Raw genomic sequence first — 20,466 nt, 5'->3', positions numbered from 1 at the left:
TTTCATGATTTTAAAAACGTTCTTCATTTGTCCCAGATTCTCTCCTTGCCACTAAACAAAAGGTTTCGTCATCTCTTTGCACTGTCCCTACACCTACATGAAGAAGACCCTGAACCCCAACTCAGCCCCGACATCTCTCTCAAACTTGATCCCAAATCGGCCTTGAACGGCCTCACCTCATGTCCCCCAGCTTACCATCCCCCTCAGTCAGCTGACACTAGGTGTCTCTTCCTCTGTGCGTCCCTTAGGATATGACACAGATCCCGCTCTATACATAAAGAACCTGAAGGATAGTGATGGAAAATAAGTGTGGTTATGACATTGGTTATGGATTCCTGCTCAGCTGCCACAAATTACTGAACATGTTCTGGGTCTGTTTCCTGGTTTCTGAAGGAGGGCATCATAGTCCCCAGGCAGAGACTGGCACAATGCAGATGCCTAGTGCTCCGTTATGACTGCAGCCCACCCCATGCCCACTCCCAGAAGACATTCATGGACAGTCGCTGGTGCCACCTGTGCTGTCCAGACCCCATCACTGGGCATAAAACTCCACCAGCGGTTCTCAAAGGTGAACTCGCACAAGAAGTGAATTTCAATTAATGTCGTTTTTCTCACAATTTCAGATGAAATCAGGAGGAGGACATAGCAGCTAGGCAGAAAGAGAAATGGACCTGCTCTAAGATGATAAGCACAGGGCAGCGTGGGCCAAAATGCCTCACGGCACCTGCAGCTGTGGACCAGCTGAACCCCAGCGAAGATGCCTGCTAATTTTAGATGAGGGGAACTTGCAGTCAGAGCTTGTCGGTATTTGAGGGGAGCTCTGTTCCCACTTGGCCGGATGCTGCAATTCCTTGCACATGGGTATGAAAAAGTCACGGGACAGAAAACTGCACTGACTTCAGGAACAGAAAGAAAATGATGATGATGAGCAAAACAAGGACACCCGGTCCAGTCCGAAGACGTTTGAGACTGAGTTACCTTCCAGTCATGAGCCGAAGTACAGAGCATACTCCTTGAAATTTCCCCTTCTCTTTTACACTGTTGAGCTAGCCGCTGCTTGGCTGTTACACAGAGCTCATTAATCCCACACTTCTGACATTATATATATATTGACTTTGCAAGTGTTAAGTCATTCAGGAAGAGAAGAAACTCATATTTGCTTGGTCTCCGCAGAGAAAGACACGAACTAGGAAGTTAAATGCTGTTTTGCTTTCTTGGCTTCACCATATGGGCAAGAGTAGAAGGGAGCTGGAGCTGCTTCCTTTTCCAGAATGAACCCATCTGTGCATAAAACCAGGGTCCCCTTGTGAGGTTTCCAGTGGGAACTGGCATAGCTGACTTTAAGAACTGAGCTTTGATTTCCGGGGGTGCCAGCCCACGTGTGGTTACCCCTGTGACTGTCCACGCCCCTTGGTAATACCACGCTGCTTCCCAACGTGACGGTGATTGCACTTAAATGTCAGCCCCCAAAAGATAAAAGATGAGATAAAAGTGTTCCAACATATGTATTTTCTCCACTATACAGCCAGTCACATAGCTGCATCCATTTCCGGAAAGTTCTGTTCATTGAACGCTACATTTAACATCAAGACGTTACAGAAAGCAATGAAAAAAAAATAATAAAGCACGAAGAAGGTTTTTGTATTCTAAGAAGGGAAACACTCATTTTTGCCAGGACAAAATGTGTAAAAAGAAAAACAAATTATATTTTAAGAGAAATGAGAATTTCAAAGCAATGCCACCAAAAATGTAGAATTTTTTTTTCTACATCATTTTTAGGCAGAATTGCTTTTGTCAGGAGTGGGAACCAGGTCTTGGCAAGCAATGTCCTCAGAGACAAAAAAATAAAGAAAATTTTTACTTTGGAGTTTGAAATAAACATCTGAGTTTCTAGATGTAGTGATACGCCATTTATACAATTATTTGATCAATCTAAGGGACTCGCAGCTCTATAATAATGCCTCTTTAAAGTGATCTATGGTGTCATAAGTTTTCAAATTTTGGTATTTTGATACAAAAAGAATAGAATTTTTGCTACATAAATTATTTTCAAACTTAGTTTTCTGACTACTGAAAATAAAATTGGGTTTTCAAAATGTGGCAAATAAATTCACCATAAGAAGACCTTTAACAGGTGTCTGAGAATTTTTATGGCCCCAGAGTGTTATACTTTCTGTAATATATATATTTTTGTAATATATATTATATATATAACATACTATATATATAATCTGTCATGTAGAAGAAATAAGGAAGCCATTAAACTTTTGGTTATTAGTAGTGATATATATACAATTACATTTTAAACTGGCTGTTGTCATCTGATTCTGTAGAAAATTTGTCATAAATGCCTAAGTGAATGTCAATGAGTTATTTATCATGTACTAATATTAACTTTCTTTCCCCAGATGCAAAGAGTTTGGCTGAAATGCTCATGAGGTAAGAACAAAACCTAGCATTCTCAGATATCAGGTTCAAAATAGTAATTTCCAAGTTGCTTTAACGGTTTTTAAAATAATTGTCTGAAATTGGTGGCACATTTTGTTTGTGACATATAAAGTCCATTCTGTGTACCAAAATATCCATGTTATGCCTAACAGGAGACATGTAGATATCAAATATTATAGTACTTTTATACACGGCACAGGTAGTTTTCCTGTTGACCAGGCTGAACCAGTGGAATGTTTCCCGTTATACTGGGAATAAAAAGGCACATTGGAAGTAAATGGCTTTGGTTTTGCTTTCACCCAAATATACCACCTTTGAGGCTGAGGCTTCTTCCTAACAGAGTTAGCCAAGGGGAAAGAAAACCAAAAAAGGAAATGTGATGTGTGCTTCCAAGGAATTGGGATGGTCAAGAAAGATCCTTCTTGCCGTCAGCTCCCATGGCTCCTTGAGCACCACTCCACTAGAGCACCAATCACCAACTTCTGCAAATATCTAGTCAACATCTGGTCTTGAGGTCATAGCCTCGTACATCAATCTCATATTAGAAGTGCGATGAAAGACTAGTTGATGAATGACTAGTGGTAGTTGAATGAGTAAGTGAACGTTCACCCCTGTAGAAGACACCCCAGTATTTGCATTTAAGTCTTTTATATTATAATGATTAAACCAAAAGTGAAAAAGGATAACCAGAGTCTGGAAATCAGATAATAACAATGTCAGGGATCCCAATGGTGTTGCCATTTTAGGATATTTACTGTAGGAGAAAAAGAGGATGGGGTCTCTCCTACTCCCCACCTCACCATAGGTGGATTTTACTTCCTTCACCATCTTTGCATATAAAATTGGTACTTTTTTGTTATTCACAAAGAACCAACAGCCCATATCACTAGTATCTTTGGAGACCTAAGACAGAGATTGACTACCATTGTCCCATGGATTACATGTTCCACAGATATGTCTGTTTGGCCATCCTGTGTTTTAGTTTTGGTTTTTAATTTTTATTTGAGAGAGAGAGAGAGAGAGCACATGAGTGGGGGAGAGGAGCAGAGGGAAAGAGAGAGAATCTCAAGCAGGCTTCCCCCTCAGCAAGGAGCCAGACACGGGGCTCGATCCCACGACCCTGGGATCATGACCTGAGCTGAAACCAACAGTCAGACATTCAACCGACTGAGCCACCCAGGCGCCCTGTCCATACTGTGTTTTAAAACCATGTGAATTGTAGGTAAAGATACGGAGGACTCAGGCTTACTCGGAAATATTTGGTGTGAGCAAGTAAATAAACATGGATGCCATTTGCCAACAAAGATGATGAAAACCTATATGAAATGCCATGACTTCATGCTCTAATGAAAGTGTGTACTTGTTTGCTAAGCAAGTCTGGGACATTTTTGTGGTCACATGGAAGGCATCCAGACACATATGCACTTGTGCAGAGCAAATCTGACAAAACATCTGGAAAACAACAAACCAGACAGAGTCATAAGGTTTATAATGACTTATCCACCAAATAAAGTAAATTTTCCAATGTAGACTTAAAAACATGGATTAATTGATGACATTTGGAAATCAAAAGATTTCATATGAAATTGTAGCTTTCTGACTTCTCTTGAAAATGCTCTGGCCGTACTGGGTATAGCTCAGAGATAATGGCTGTCTGGAGCCACATGAAGTGCTCCCTTTAGACTGGACATGACTTTTGCTCAGTGTAACAGGTCATTATCCCCCTCCCCATCCCAGTCTACTTCACTGGTTTATACCCCAGCCTGGGTCCCACAGCCCCCTCAGAGAGCGTTGGGCCACTTCCTTCAGCCACTCTCCAACCGGAGATCATGCCTCTGTCTGAATCCCATGACATTGGAACCTGTGACTTCTGACATGCTCAACATTTGTTTGGTTGGAATGAGATGGTATCAGCTTTTCTGAGGTCCTAGAATGCATCCTTCCCCCCTTCTTATTAGCTCCAAGCAAGACATCAAAAAGCATCTTCTTCATTCATAGGCCAATCATGGTGGTTGAAAAACCACCTGTTGAGGAAAGCAGGCATGAATAGTGGTATTTGAGGCTGACAGTTGCCAACATGAAATTAGGAACATCATAACTACCAGTTACTACCACTGAAGGTAGTTGAGGGGGTTTTCCTCACAGGGGTACAGGGGTTGAAAAGGAAGAGAATTTCCAAGCTCCTCAAATAGGCAGGGTTTTATGGGATTTATTTAGAAGTAAAAGCAACGCTTTTAATCAGTTCAGTCTGAGTTTGGCAGGTTAGTGGGGCCAAGCAACAAATGTGTTGTCATCTACCTGGAGATCTGAGGGCCAACCATGTTGAGAATGTAGTCTGGAAGATCCAGGCAAGTCCTAGCCATTGGTACAGAGGAAGCTACCGAGGTCCTGTCTTGGATCTTCACCGCTGCTTGCATGGAAGTTGAGGACTGAGCCGGCTGGTGCAGAAGAACACGAAACACAAGCCTACTCTGTAGCCCCGTGTTACCACTGGCTGGTTTGTGATCTACCAAAGGCAGGTTATCTACCTTACTCTCCTCATCTAGAAATAACAATTTGAAATTGCTCCCAGCTCCATCATTATGTGATCTTGGTGAAGGTAACGTATTATCTGACCATGTTCCACAAAAAAAGTATCTGTGTACTTTAGTGGGATTAGCTGTCCTAGGGCCAGAAAGGCATATGTGACTGTAGGACAGACACCTATAAGCTGGTGCTGGGGTGTCTCCCACAGGGTGTCCTCTCCCATCACTGGGCTTCGTGCTTCTGGACACTCATCTATTTCACCCAAGCAAATCGCCCCACAGAGAGAGAGATAAGAGAGACTTCACCTACCCTGGCCAGATAGAAAGAAGTTTCCTTTTTTGTGATTAGGCAAAAAAAAAAAAAAAAAATTAAAGAAAAATACCAGACTTCTAAGAGATAAGACTAGCCCGGTCTAAGGCATTAGCCAATACATGGCTAATATCCAAAGACCAGTATTTTATTTTTAATTTTTTTTTAACTTTTATTTATTTTTGAGACAGGGAGAGACAGAGCATGAACGGGGGAGGGTCAGAGAGAGAGGGAGACACAGAATCTGAAACAGGCCCCAGGCTCTGAGCTGTCAGCACAGAGCCCGACGCGGGGCTCAAACTCACGTACCACGAGATCATGACCTGAGCCGAAGTCAGATGCTTAACTGACTGAGCCACCCAGGCGCCCCTAAAGATCAGTATTTTTAAGACCTAGCTGTAAGTGGAAAGGGGTGGAGAACGGTTCAAACTGAGAATTTAAATAAATGTTGCTTTTTTCATGTTCATATTTTTATGCACAGAGTAACAATCATCACCCACTCAACTATTATAATGAGGTATGGCCCTGAGATCCCTACAGTTATTCTAAACTTAAAGAAAGCTTCATATGATATTTGGGAAGGCGGGTGATGTGCAGCTTCCTTCATTTGTTTTTTATTCCCCATAAATCTTAAGGAAATATTAACTTTAAAGAGTTGTAACAACTATGAGTAGTTCATTGGCTAAGCCAGAAATACCATCCTCTGTGAACCAGGGTCAGCTCTCTGTCATTTTAATCCGACAACTAGATAGCAAGTAGATGGTGGAAGATTATATTTCAATAACAACTAACAAAAATTTAGCATGACCCCACATCATACAAAATGTGCAGTTTTGTTTCCGCAATGAAAACATTCATAATCTTTTCTCTAGGTCACAAAGGAGGTTTCTTCTAGTAGCCTTTTTTTTTGAAAGTTTGTTGCTGTTTTAATGACCAATTATTGTAATTTTGGAGAATCAGCTTTCCTGTAGCAATAGACTATAAAATATGGCAGTCGTATTAAGGTGAGACCTAATAAACCTGTAGAATGAGAAGAATATTACTGCCTCTGGGATATATCACTCTGGTCCCACCGTACCCCCAAAACAACCTGGTTTATTCAACAAGCATCAACAAATATTTATTGAGCACCTCCTTCTGCCACATACTGCCCTAAATCCCAGGGTTTAAAAGGGTACAGAATAGAAGGAAATATCCCTTGTGGAGCTCATATTCCAGTGGGAGAGACAAATCACAAATAAGTCAATTAAATGATGCTCGACAGTAGTAAGTGTTGAGGAAACAAAATTAAACGAAGGATGGGGAGGCGGAAAGTGTCAGCAGAGCCCATAGCTGGGCAAACCTGGCTGCCAACTGTATCATCAAGCCCTGAAGCAAGGGAGGGAGCCAGCCAGGTGGCTATTGGGATCCGGGTAGGGGATGTTTCCTCCAAGCGAAGGGAACAGCAAAAGGAGAGAAAAACAATTAGCTCCTGAATCTCAAGGCTTCTTGGGCCATCCTCTTGCCTTCCCACTGCAGGGCTTGACAGCATGCACTCCTTCAAGACAGAGGGGAAGTTTATCTCTAGCTTAGATTGTCTTTGCTCATAAACTTGAACCATATTCTAAGTCCTTGGGCCAACTGCCGTAGTGCACAGCAGTCACATAGCCAGCTACCTGTGATAGTCTGACAGTGGACCCCTTATTGTTAAGTAGGGTCTGTGCTTCGATTCGTAGTGTTTAATGGAACAGCCGCTGGCTGCCTCATAACTATTCATGATGAGCAGAAGGAACTAGCTCACGTTTCTATTTCTGGTGCAAGGACAAGCTCAAGTCCCTGGTGGAGTTTCTAAACAGACCTTCCGGATACTCACAGAGGAGTAGTTTCCCATCTGTTTTTGTGGAAATAGAGCTTGTCTAAACATGACATAACTACAGCCCCCAAGTCACCAATATGTTCTTCATCTTATACTAAGTATGTGAATCTTTGCTTTAAAACACACACACACACGTGCACGCACACACACACACACACACACACACACACAGTGAAAACGTAGTTAAGTAAATAATTTTAAAAAGTATATAGACCATGTGAAAAATTCAGGCCACACGTTTGAATTTGGGCTCTGCGTAATTAGCATGATCTAGCTACATAACCCACTTACTCATCTGCAGAGCAAGAAATCTGGTTCAAGATCAAGTCCTCAATAAGGAAGGTGCACCTTTCAGAAGCTGTTGTTTTTGTAGGTTGTTTTGTTTATACTCAAATGAAGGAAGAGCCATTATAAAATATTCAGAATATTAACACAGACTTCAACATGCAGATGTCTTCAGGGGGTGTTGGGTGAACTTGACCTTCAGAGTATTAATATTCCTTCAGCCACAGGGTTCAAGGGTGGATGAGTCCTCATCAACAAAAAAGGATCTGGGGTTCCTGGTGAATGCTTAGTTGGGAAGAAAAGCATTTAAGATGTAGTATGGATGCCCCCTTTATTATAATCTACTAAAAGCAACTAACACAAAAGTAAAGCATTAAGTGAAGTAGGCTCCAGAAATCTCTCTCAAAGTAGATTTTGGCAATTATTGAACTAGATTTATGGATGCCGTAGTTTATCATGATGGATTATTCTGAGTGACTGCTGCTCCTTAGAGGGTGTTCTAATATGCAGTTGACCCTGGACAATGCAGGGGTTAAGGGCACTGGCCCCCCTACACACAGTCAAAAATCCACATAGAACTTTTGATTTCCCCAAAACTTAAGTACTAATAGCCTACTGTTGACCAAAAGCCTGAGCGATAACATAAACAATGAATTAACACATATTTTGTATGTTATACGTATGATATACTGCATTCTTATGATAAAGTAAACCAGAGAAAAGAAAATGTTATTAAGAAAATAGAAAGGAAGAGAAAATATTACAGTCCTGGACTGTATTTCTTGAGAAAAATCCACACGTAAGGGGACCCATGCAGTTCAAACCCATGATGTTCAAGGGTCAACTGTGCATTATTTTAAAATCTTCTCAATTCTTACAATTCTGTAGAAACTAAACAATCACTCCTAGCATGTAGATTTCTCCTTTTTTTAATGTTTATTTATTTTTGAGAGACAGAGAGAGACAGCGTGAGCAGGGAAGGGGCAGAGAGAGAGGGAGACACAGAATCCGAGCCCGACTCCAGGCTCTGAGCTGTCAGCACAGAGTCCAACGCAGGGCTCGAACTCACGGACCACGAGATCATGACCTGAGCCAAAGTCAGATGCCCGACCGACTAAGCCACCCAGGCGCCCCTAGATTTCTAATTAAAGCCTTTATTGACTTTTTTGCGTTTTTGTGAAACATGCAGTGTTTTTTGTTTTTTATTTTTTTTATTGTAGGATGTAACTGAATTTGATTATACCATGCCATTTTAGTACCTTTTTACATTTACTCCTAGAAGACAGCTCGCTCTAAGAGTAATTTTCTGGTACACAAATTCTTACAGTAGTTTGGGTTTTTTTTTTTAATTTTAAAACGTGATATCAGTTAGGATAAACTAGTGCCAGGGAAGCCAACAAGGTTTATGATTTGTTACTAGAACAAAAATAAAACGACACCATATATAAATACAAATCCATTAGTAGATCCCCTACCCAATGAGCAGCGAGCACAAATGCTTCCTCTGTTGCCATCACTGGAATATCTCATGTGTGACAAATAAAAATGCTGCTGGTTTAAAAAATCATTTTTTTTTTTGTTTTACTTAGCTTTACACGAGAGAGGGGAAATTCTGAAGGTTCCATCAATATGGAACCAATGCCTATTGACAATTTTCACTTTCTGAACCTCACAACCAATTGCTGAAATTTAATAAATATTATTTGAATGAAGGAAGAAATCTTTTTTTTTCTTTCTCCTTTTCCCCTTGTCCTTCCTGGCTTTTTTCAGTTGATGTACAAGCACAGGTTGGCATCATGTAACTCTGTTTGTTAAGGCACCCTCTGTCTTGTATTCCCAGTAAGAATACCCGGACTTCGGATACCTTGAGCAAGCAACAACAAACCTTGAGGATGCACATTGACATACCCAGGGCTCAGCTTTTGATCGAAGAGAGAGACACAATGGAGACCATCGGTAAGGTGCCCTGTCTGTGGTTTCACACAGTGTGGCTTCTATGGCCATGCCCTCTCAGCCAAAATCCTGTAAGTTACGGGAATGTCTTGAGGGCCACATGAGCAAAGTTAGAAGACAGTTCATTGTTACTGAGGAGAATAATAAATACCAGCAAATGGGGGTTGGGAGAAAGGAACTTACACATACCTCAGAGGTCACCTAAAACAGGAGTTCCCCAACTTTGATCCGTGTTGGATCTTTCTTGGGGAGACTATTGGTGCCTCTCCAAAGAACAAACACCTGCAAACAAATAAACCTAGAAGGGCCATGCACGAAAGCCCCATCTTGGAAATCCACTCAGTGCCACCTTCTGCTCCAATAAGGCCTCCATTAAAGAAAATGTCCAAACTCTACTTAGCACTTAACACACAATGGTCTTTGTACAGACTGTCTTTTCTCTATCCCTCAGCACCCTGTAGACACCCTGGAATGGGTTCCTTCACAGTGCTTTGGGAAATTCCCAGGTCCCCGTTTCACAGTTGCAAAACAGACACCTGGAGAGTTTTGTGGCTGGTTTTCTCAGAACCCTGCTGTCTTGACTTCTTCCAGCCCTTTCCATTCGAAGTCTGCCATCCCACACTGCCTTCCAACACAGTGCTATTTACTCCAGAATCAGAGGCTTTGTATTTCCACTGCAAGGATGATCAGAAGAATAGCTAACATCTACTGAGGCCTCTCTAATGTCACATGCTTGTAAAAGCACTTTATGGATGTAATCTCATTTAACCCTCAATCAACATAGGAGAAAGGCACTCCTTTATAACTGGGGCATCGAGAGTTTCTATAGCTTCCAGGTCACATAGACAGGAGTAGAACCCATGCCCAGCCACCAGCTTAGCCTCCTGTAACTGTCACCACCTACTTCCGTATCAACAAGCTACTTCCCAGAACCCCTCACCTTTAAAGTATCACTCAGCTTTCCAGTAACCATGGAAACAGACCCAGAGGCAGGTCACCCAGTCTGCCCCTTTGCAAACTTCGCTCTGTTTGTTCTGGACCATGTTCACTGGCACTCGGTCCCAGGGCAACTCTATCCTGTGGTTTGGCTAAGACTACCCAACTCCTGGAACCTATTCTAGGAAGCTCCTGCCAGAAAAACAGTGGTAAATGGCCAGATGGGCAGAACATCTATGCTATTCTTTACCCCCTCCCTGCTTGATTATGTTCTAATAGACTTACAGGCTCCTAAATTCTAAGGCCTGGGATGCTCTTGTTGGATTTAAGTTTGGTCCAGGCATCATAGCACTTGGGGAAGGTTGGTCAAGTCCAGTGTGGCCCTCGATCAACCAAATTCAGTTAAATACCACCCATGTTGTATGAGGAACCACTACTCATCCTAAAATACCCGAGATTTTATTGAGCTTTCTTTTATTGAACTCAATAGGTTGGCATTGAAACCAAAATTTCCTTTGAAACGTGAGTTCAAAAATCAAAATGTACTTCCTTTGACCTTATAATATAGTTACAACATTTGGTAAATGTTCCTCATCAGACTTATCAATCATTGTACCCATGGTGGTTAAAATAGATAGGTAGTCGTTACTGGCCTAACACCAGAGAAGGGTCTGCCCACCATTTGCAAACAGAGCGAAGTTTGCAAAGGGGCAGACTGGGCAACCTGCCTCTGGGTCTGTTTCCATGGCTACTGGAGAGCTGTACTACCAACCTTTAGCCAGCGATGTGTCATAGTCTTCATGGGATCATCTATCACCAAGAGTCATTTATCTCCTGGTGATGCCTGACAGTTGGTGGATGGCACTTGCTAATTATTGGGAAGTAGAAATGTGATGCTTTAAAACGCCGGGGTCTGACTACCAGCATCCAATACAAAAGTGCCATTAATTTCTAGCCAGAATGAATGGTTAACCTCACAAACTGACAGGCACCTGAAATTTCCCATTAGAAGTTTGTAACTTATCCCCGCAGATAATCTGCAGGGCTCTTAACAGGGCTCCATGTTAGAGACCATAACATGTCAGTGTTATTAATGAAAAATGAGTGTAGCTGTCAGGCTTCTGATGCCGGGTCCAATTGTAGGAACCTATTTCTGTAGAAAGGCCACCTCAGTTGAGGGCCGGATGAAGTCTGTGGCACGACCCCCACGCCGAGCCCAGGCTCCTGCCGCAGGACCAACCCATGCTGTGTCACACGCTGTGATGCCAGCAGACATCCTGGCAAGGTTTCCTCTATTTCCCTGCCAAGAAATTTTATTCTAACTTCAAGAGGCTTTCCTCTCCTGCCAGAGCCTGAGTAATTGGATTTTGCAAGGTTCATTCTGTTCAGAGCCTTTTTTGGGCACAGAAGTCTAGCTGTGTTGTTTATGACTTCCACGTCACCGCTCCGTGTCAAGGCACGCTCTAGCGTGGTCCCAGCTGACTGATAAACTCATATGAACAGCATCCCGGGCTGCGGTGCTTGAAAATGTATGAATATATCCATCTATCCTACGGGAAGTTTCCCTTGGAGTAAAAAAGCCCTTAAGAAAGCGTGAAAAGTATCACAACAAAGTAATGAAAAATGTTGAGGCAACCGAATAATGACACGCAGCTCAACCAACTGCTTCCTTCCCAAGCCCTAGAATGCTCCAGACTCATCTGAACCCGGGCTCCTCCTTGTCTAACCTTCAAATGCCAACTGGGCTTGGAAATCTGACAAGTGAGTCATTCTGAAAAGTCAATTAAAGGATATTCTAGGGTAATTAAAGCTCAGAAGAGGTGGGAAGAAAAGGAATGTAGCTCCGAACCTTTAAAACAGAGGAATCCATAAACTCTGAAGACCAGCCCTTGTCTTCCCCTCCCCTCACCCCAACCCCAAACATTGGCCAGGTTCGGCGTGAGAGCCACCCGAGTGTAGACAGCCTCAGCAGTGTTTTTCCAGTACTGAAAACAGGCCTTGTTTTTGATGGCAACCTCATCACTGGTGGTGCCACCATCTCTGGTGACATCTCAGGTGAGCTTTTGGCAAACACATAAATCCCAAACTCTGTCAAACAGGTGGCTCCGACAGGCCTCCCCAAATGCGTGTTTGTTTGGTAAGAAGACCCTTCTGTGTGGTCACCCTCTTTCATTCACGCTTCGAAAGCCAGCTCCTAAAGATCATCTATATTTAGCATTCGACAGTGATTCCAATACGGTGCTTGAATTTGGGGGTTGTTTCTGCTCCTTTAGATGAGGTGATAATTGTTGCCATGAACAATCACACAAGGAGCTAGGGGAGAGAAGACAAGAGAGCCGTTTAAAGGGGGTAAACATGTCTGGTTTCCTGTGTTCCTGCTGTTCTGCAGACGATCGCTCCACGGTCCTGTTAACGGATGCTGACTTTGGGGAGGCGGCCAAACAGAAGTCTCTGACGGTGACACACACAGTGCACTATCAGTCAGTGTCGCAGGCCACCGGGCCCCTCGTGGATGTGTCGGACGCACGGCCGGGAACGAGTAAGTGGTCCGACAATACAAACTGTGTGGGTGGTACCGATGCTGAGAAGATGCTGACGCTCTGTCCCTGTCCAACGAAAGCAGGGCTCGTTGGCCCTGTGCCTACAAAACAAATACGTACGATAATATCTCTAATTGGGACATGGGAGTTTTTACTGTTTGATCTAAGCTGGCGTTCAAACTGTGTCACTGGAGGCCAATAACCCTTGGTGTCGAGTCACTATCAAAGTGCCAGAAATTTCAGGTCAAGGTAATTTTTTTTTTTTATTTGGACGACGTGGGAACGGGGAAAAGTAATTAACATCAGTGAGTATCCACTCTGCGCCGGGATTAGGATAAGCAGGTTATGGCAAGTGTGTTATCTGTAAGGCAGCCCTGCAAGGTGCCTACTTAGAACAGATATGAATAGATACGATAGCCGCTATGTTACAGATAAGAACATGGACTCTCAGAGCAGTTAGGTAAACAGCCTGACATTGTACACACAATGTGTAGGGAAGCCAGGGTTTCACTGCGGATCCGTCCATCCCTGGAGTTTATGTTTTGTCCTGAACACACTATTTGAGAAAAACTGTAGTTCTGGCAAATCCGGGGATTATATTTGACTTAGTTATTAATATCTGCATTCATAATATACAGGAATTAATTACTGCAATGAAATTAAATACCCTAATATGTATCTAGAGCTTATTAATTAGACATTCTTATTCCTTCATAATTGAAATTGTTTCTAAATCTCTTTAAGAGACTGAGAAATTGATGTCCCGATTATTATCTTTCGGAAGCTTTGATGTCTAACTTTTAATCTCTAATCGCTCTGCAAAAATTTACATTCTCGGAGTGTTATAATTAGGAAAATAAATAATGTAATGTTAAAAGCTGTTATTCATACATTCTGACTTGTAAAGCATTTGTGAAATGTACTGATGTCATGAAGCAAACCAGGTGATTCCTAAATAACTTTGTAATATGCAAGAAAACAGTTTCAGCTGTTACTGAAATTCATTTCAAAAACTGTCCTCAACTACAGGCTGAAGAAATCTTCTGTTTCCCCCTTTTCGTCTAGCCTCACCCCTTCCTTCCTTGATGACATCAGCACACACTGAAGACATGAATGGGCCATGAGTGGGAATTAACTTTGCTTGGGGGTGTGTGAGTGAGAGCTTTGCTTTAGAAAGTGCTTCATAGTCCTTGACCCTCTCTCAGGCTATTGGCTTTCCCATCATGATCTGCCTGGTCCAGCTTCTGGATGCTTCAGGACACGGCACTGATGGATTTCTGAGACACTTATTGCTATTCAGTGAGGGAAGAATTACAGACCCAGGGGGACTGAAATGGAAGGATCCTTGACCTCAGAATTCCCTCAGCCCAGTCAGCGTGGAAGCTAATGGAGACATTGGCAGGAAAATAGGCAAGAGGCAGAGAAAACATGACAGATGCCCAGATAGTGGTTCCCAACCTTTCGTGTGCATCAGAATCACCCAGGGTGCCTGTTCAAAATACCCATTCCAGAACTCCATCTCCAAAGATTCTGATCCACTTGGTCTAGGGTGGGGCCCAGGAATCTGCATTGTAACAGACATTCTGGGCCATTTTGATGCTGATTGTCTGGAGCCCTCACAGAAAAATACTTCCCCAAGTGTTAGACATGGGTCCCTGCCACTTAGCACAGGGGGACAGGACCTCTCAAGCTTGCCACTCTCATAGCCCGTGACTTCTTTCTGCCAGGTAAAATAAGCGAGCTTCCCCAACTTCCTTTCAATGTTCAACTAGCAGAGGAATGCACAAAGGCCAGTCATAATAGGAAGGAAACAGTCACACTAAAGCACTGGGAACATCCCAACTGCATGATCACCACCACCACCTCCCCAACTAATGGAAACATTGATTCAGTGACATTCAAAATATCAACAGAGGTGTGAATGTTGGTCATAAGCAGAAGCGATAACCAGCAAGAGGCAAGTGGCAGGGCCAGAGGCACGTGGAAGGGGAGTGTCCGAGTGTCTCATACCTATAATGCTGTAAGCATAGTTGGGGAACTTTAAGGATTCCTGCATTCAGACTCAAACATATTTATTAAGGTTTTACTTTCCATATGGCCCAGTGATGGGGGTGCATCATAAGATGCAAAAAGGCATTCATTTCATCTCAGTAGAGGAATTGGACATTAACCAGGGAACTCAAGCATTTTTCATTTACCTATATGGACTAGGACTAGGACGTGATGGTGAGTGGGGGGAGGGAGGGCCGTGTGGGGATGATGGGAGGGGCTACTTCAGATCCAACTCTGGGAAGATCCGTCACGGAGTTGAAAATCTGAGTCCAGGCCCGGAGCTGGCCTGCCAGGCAGGGGAAACAAGAGGCAATGGCTCCTAAGGCATGTTGGGGCAGCAGCATCACTGGAATGCCATGGGCAACAGGGAGGAGCCAGAGGAAAGAGCCAGCCTGGTCGCCAGGCCTCCTGGTCCAGCCTCATGAGTTTGCACTCCACTCTGCGAGTGTTGGGATGAGTTGGCAGAGTTCAGTCTGATGATCACATCACACTGAAGCATCCACAGCTTACAGAACGATGCTTCTTTCGTTTGTGACGAGCTTCATCCAGTAATGTTTACAAACATTAAGCAAATCTACTCAACGTCATGCATCAGTCTCTAGTTCAAAAGAAAAACACAGAACTATTCATTTAGCATCTGCACCACATTCTCTACTAGGGATCATTTTTTTCATTAAATGTTCCCTCTGGAACCACATTACGAGGCCCCAAGAGCCTCCCATTTCCCATTTTGAAGTGGAAACAGTGGGTGACTGGCCCCCCAGCAGATGAGCCCCAGCAGAAGTCTGAAGCTGGGAGCTCTGTGAAGCCCGGTTTGCTGCTTGTGTCCTGCACCCCAGAGCTTGTCACCTGTGCCCGGTGGTTCACCCGTGTCATCTCAGATCCCGTGCGGCAGTCTCTGCACACTGCAGTTTGGCACATTTGCAGAGGCCGATTTATGATCTATTTCCTCGACTGCAAAAGACACTATTACTCTGTTCTAATTATACTAGGACTGTGTCACCATTGTGGGAATTCTTTAGTTATAAGTAGAGCATCTACAATATGTTGTCTGCACATTATAATGGCTGCATGGTAGAAGTTGTGTTTCTAGGCATTTTGTTTAGTTTTCCAGAGTTGCAACAAAGATTCATTATGAGGATAGGAGAAATCACAGCAATTGACTGTTGAGCTCTCCAGCCAGTGAAAACAGATGCCCTGGCTGTATCTGCAGCTCTGTTCGTGTCCCTGTCGCTCCTGTGGATGAGGGTACACTTGAAAGTGGGGGTCTGATGGTGTCCGTGTCTGTGTCTGCAACCCCCCCCCCCAACTCCAGCCACAGGGTCTGACACATGGTAGGCACTCAATAAATAGATTTAAATATTAACCAACTGCCAAGTTCTGAAATCCGAGTAGAAGGGGTGGAAAAGAAAGGATGTTCAGCATTTTAAATAAACAGGACTCGGGAAGTCCATTTGGCCCCTTTCTTTGTTCTCCATTTCCTGGAGATCCTGAGGAGATCCATTTCCTAAGATGTCCTGAGACATCTAACCGGCTAAGTGTCTGTTTGCTAGATGATCAGATGTTTGTAAGTATGTACACAATCTCTCTCCAGCTCACTTTGTGGAGATTTACCAATGAGATCATCACAGGAGAACTTAAATTAACTTTCTTACTCAAAAGATGTGCAAGGATACAAAGACACGTGAAATGATATGTGTTCGACTTGGTCCAGGTTTTTGGGTCATATTAACCTGGAAGTCATCCCTTGGTTCACCATCCACCCATCTGGGCCGAGAGCATGTACAAGCGCCCTTGGTGCATGAAAGGGCTAGACCAGGAATGAGTGGGAGCTCCTGTCCTCACCAGCTCTACTTTTCAGCTCTTTTCTGAAGCATGGGGAACTCTCCAGCATCTGGCTTTATGATGTTTAATGGGTATTTTTTTTTCTGCCAAACCTTCTCTAAATTGAGTTTCAAGCCTTCCTGATCAGCCTACCAAATGTCCCTCCACCCTCTTCCCAACAAACAGAATGTGTTCCAATCCTTACCAAGTGTTTGGCACTCAGGAATCGTGGGCCAGGCCCCAAGATCTACAAGGCCCCATCACCACCATGTCTCACAACAGCCCTGTGGGTGGGTGAGATGATAACCCCACTCTCAGAGATGAGGGAAGTGGGCATGCCTGATGAGCTCACAGCCAGCGAGTAGCAAAACTGAGTCAAAGGCAGACAACCTAACTCCAAAGCTCCTCCTCAACTGCTCTGTGTTGCTGTTGAGTGGAGACCATGATTCCCAGGGGATATCCACGGACTGAGTAGACTTCCATAGCTACATAAGAAGAGTTTACAACATGGATGGAATCTTTTTTTGTTTAGACTTTGAAAGCACATGCACACTCCAGCCATCACCCGGAATGGTACTAGACATCGTCCTGCAGGAAAATACCTGATGGGGTGAGGAGTGTGCCATGTGTAATGAGCCCTTGATAAATACTTGTTCGTTACGCAATGGGAATGTTCAGGCCTCCACAGCGTCATCACCATGTGAAGCTGAGCCCACAGCACCTACAAGATAGGACTGGGAATAGCAAGGAATAAAAACAGATTAATACCTAGATCACAGTACACATGACATGTTTTATAACCCTATTATCCCCCAAATCCTCTCTTATCCTGAATTCAGGATGATTAAAATAATTTGATTCAATGGGCAGAAAAGCTTAATTTAGGTTTAGACCCAGTGTTCAAAAGCCAAGAGTTATTTGTATCACTTACCTTCTAATTTGTCAGCTGTTTAGCAAGCATGATGGCTCGTCACTAAGTTTTATTTATATTAGAATGTTGGGGAGCCAAATAAAATGCTTTCCATGCAAGGACAGTAAATCTCAATGTGTATTTCCTTAGTAGCTTAGCTGGTAAGACCTACAAAGAAGGTTAGCAAGTGGAATCCAAGTCAGATTTTTATTTTAGCTGCTATCATAGGAGTTATCATACAGAAGAGTTCAACTGAGGTACAAAACAGCTCCCAAAACCTGATTATTTTTAAAAAATGTGTCAACTACCTCAATATTCTACCAACTGAGATCATTTTGCCTCTAGGAGGCTTGCTTAGAGCAGGACAGAACTGCAAGCTGTGGTTCAAGGAAAGTAATACCATGACCTATATTCCCAACATTATCAGGCCATTCGTAAAACTGTCCTCATCTAGAAGAAAAAAAAAAGGATAATGAACAAAATTAACTTAAAAAGAGTTCTAGCTTTGAATAGAGACTGACATGCATAACTTGACCATGGAATTTTCCACATAGGGAGATCTCAGTGAGAAAGGGGTAAGGTCCTGCCCCACTATAGGCAGGCAGGCTTGGTGGGAGGAAACACGGCAGGGGGAAAGGGATGGGAGTGAGGAGATTTCGTCCTTGAAGTGAGAAGATCAAACTGACATCCCCGCCCCCGCCCAAGCATCCATGCCAGGAGTAAATCTGATCCATGGCTGTCTTTGCAAGAAACTGAAAGAGGAATAAAAATGTGAATCCTCAAATCTTATGTAAGGGACTGGGTAATTTTCTGGAAAAGATTCATTAGCATTTAAATAACAAGCCCCATTTATCGAAGCTCTACTTATGAAGTCCATAGTACCTGGAAGATATTTAGCCTCCTACCCGCAAGAATGTTTTTCTGTCTCTTTGAGGACCTCTCTCCTAGCATTTCAGTGGAGAAAATGCAATTATCATTCATACCTTGCTGTCCAGAGAGCTTGGAGCTCGAGCATAACACATTTACATTCTAATCAAGGCAAAAAAAAATGTCTTCCAATAAAGTCTTCTGTGGAATTTTGCAAGTAAGTGATGAAATGTGTCTTAAAATCAATGCCCCAAAGAATATGCACCAAGGCGAAACATTTTGATGACCCAGGAAATCTTAAAATATATCGATTTGCCTGCCATCTTAATGCTTCTCTCCAGCATTGTAGAATGATGGATTAGGTTCAAAGCCCAATAACTATAATTTTCCAACAAGAAGAAAATCTTCCATTTAAAAAGAAAGTCATTTCACTACATTCAGTTGTCTGCCTCCCATGATCCAACATGGCATTACACACAAGCCAGTGTCATGGCAGACACTGTATTAGACACTTAGATGTCCAGCATGAGGACATGTGTGGTCAAGTGATGGGCAATCTCTGAACCAAAACATGGAGTCTTGGGCTCCATTTTTACCACTTAATAGCTGTGTCACTTTTCCTCTCTGAGCTTCCATTGTCTCATCCATAAAGTGACCCTGGGCTGAGTGTATTCATCCAGGGGCCTATGTGTACTGGAGATCATCATGGGCTCTGTGAATGGACCCAAGGATGAACATCCTTACCCCTACCCTGGAGAAACTTCCAGGCCCATGAAAACACATAAGTAAGTCACTGTAACAATGCCAAGGAATGGCCCCCTCGGCGTTGATCTTCTGACACTGCCTCATTAGGGTTGAGCAGTAAATATAGACTGTTGTGTTTAGAAGTCTCCAGGACATTTTGAAATATAACTGCATAAAATTCCTTTTTTAGAAGCAGAGAATTCAGTGGTGTAAAAGGCCCATCTAGGACCTTATGTTGCCTATAGGCCAGAGCCCAAGAAAAGGTAACTGAGCCTCTCTATTCCCTATTCCACAGGGTTCTAGAAAAGACAGTGTTGCTTGTCCACTCCAGTGTCCCCCCAAAGAGCTGAACTAAGAACTCTGTCCACTCATTGACCTGCTGTCTTTGGTTCCAGATTTAGAGAAAATGAAACCAATCTGGTGCCAGCCTCTGTATATGTAAATCTCTGGTTTTGAGGAAGGCAGACATATGAAATCCAGATACCCATTAACCACGTGTTCTCCACATTGAATGACCCACATCTTTGACAAAGTTCAATTCCATTGAAGACATATATTACCATATGCAAAAGAGTAAGTGAGTATTAGGACAAGAGGGTATCACCATCTCGGTCTAGGAACTTGAAATTTAGTTGACGAGTAAAACAGCCCTGATCAAGGCAATGAGTAAATAGAAAACCACAATAACACAGGAGATGCCTGGAGCTGCTATAACAACATACCACAAACTGGGTGGCTTAAAAGAACAGAAATCTATTGTCTTCTGGGAGCCAGAAGTCCAAATTCAAGATGTCAACATGCTCCTTCTGAAACCTGTCAAGAAAGATCCTTCCTTGCCTCTTCCTAGTTTCTGGTAGTTGCTGCTGACAGTCTTTGGCATTCCTTGGCTTGTAGCCCCAGCACCTCAATCTCTACTTCCATTGTTCCATGGCATTCTCCTCTCCTGTTGTTATAAGGACACTAGTCCTGTTAGATTAAAGGACTACCCGGGTACAGTCTGACTTTATCTTGACTAATGACATCTACAGTGACCCTATTTCCAAGTAAGGTCACATTCTGAGGTACTAGGGGTTAGGATGCGGACATACCTTTTGAGGGGACATGAGTCAACCCATAACAACACCTTAAGGTAGGAGAACCATTAAAAAACAGACCACATTAGAGCATATTTGGCCACGCATGGAAGATGGTGGCTATTCTCTGGAAGTTTAAGTGAT

The 20,466-nt window shown here is 43.1% G+C and overlaps 1 protein-coding gene across 1 annotated transcript in view; it reads left to right on the top strand.

The window, feature by feature from the left end:
- DSCAM (DS cell adhesion molecule) overlaps window positions 1–20,466 on the top strand; it is a 632,639-nt gene that overhangs the window by 597,287 nt on the left and 14,886 nt on the right. Inside the window, exons 28-30 of the mRNA XM_047874074.1 lie at window positions 2,409–2,439; window positions 9,264–9,379; window positions 12,702–12,851. Coding sequence (XP_047730030.1) covers window positions 2,409–2,439; window positions 9,264–9,379; window positions 12,702–12,851 — 297 coding nt within the window. The remainder of the gene's footprint in view (window positions 1–2,408; window positions 2,440–9,263; window positions 9,380–12,701; window positions 12,852–20,466) is intronic.

Source organism: Prionailurus viverrinus, chromosome C2, assembly GCF_022837055.1.
Source record: "Prionailurus viverrinus isolate Anna chromosome C2, UM_Priviv_1.0, whole genome shotgun sequence".
Lineage (NCBI taxonomy): Eukaryota > Metazoa > Chordata > Mammalia > Carnivora > Felidae > Prionailurus > Prionailurus viverrinus.
Note: the sequence above shows the minus strand (reverse complement) of the source record. Positions and strands in the feature narration are given on the sequence as shown.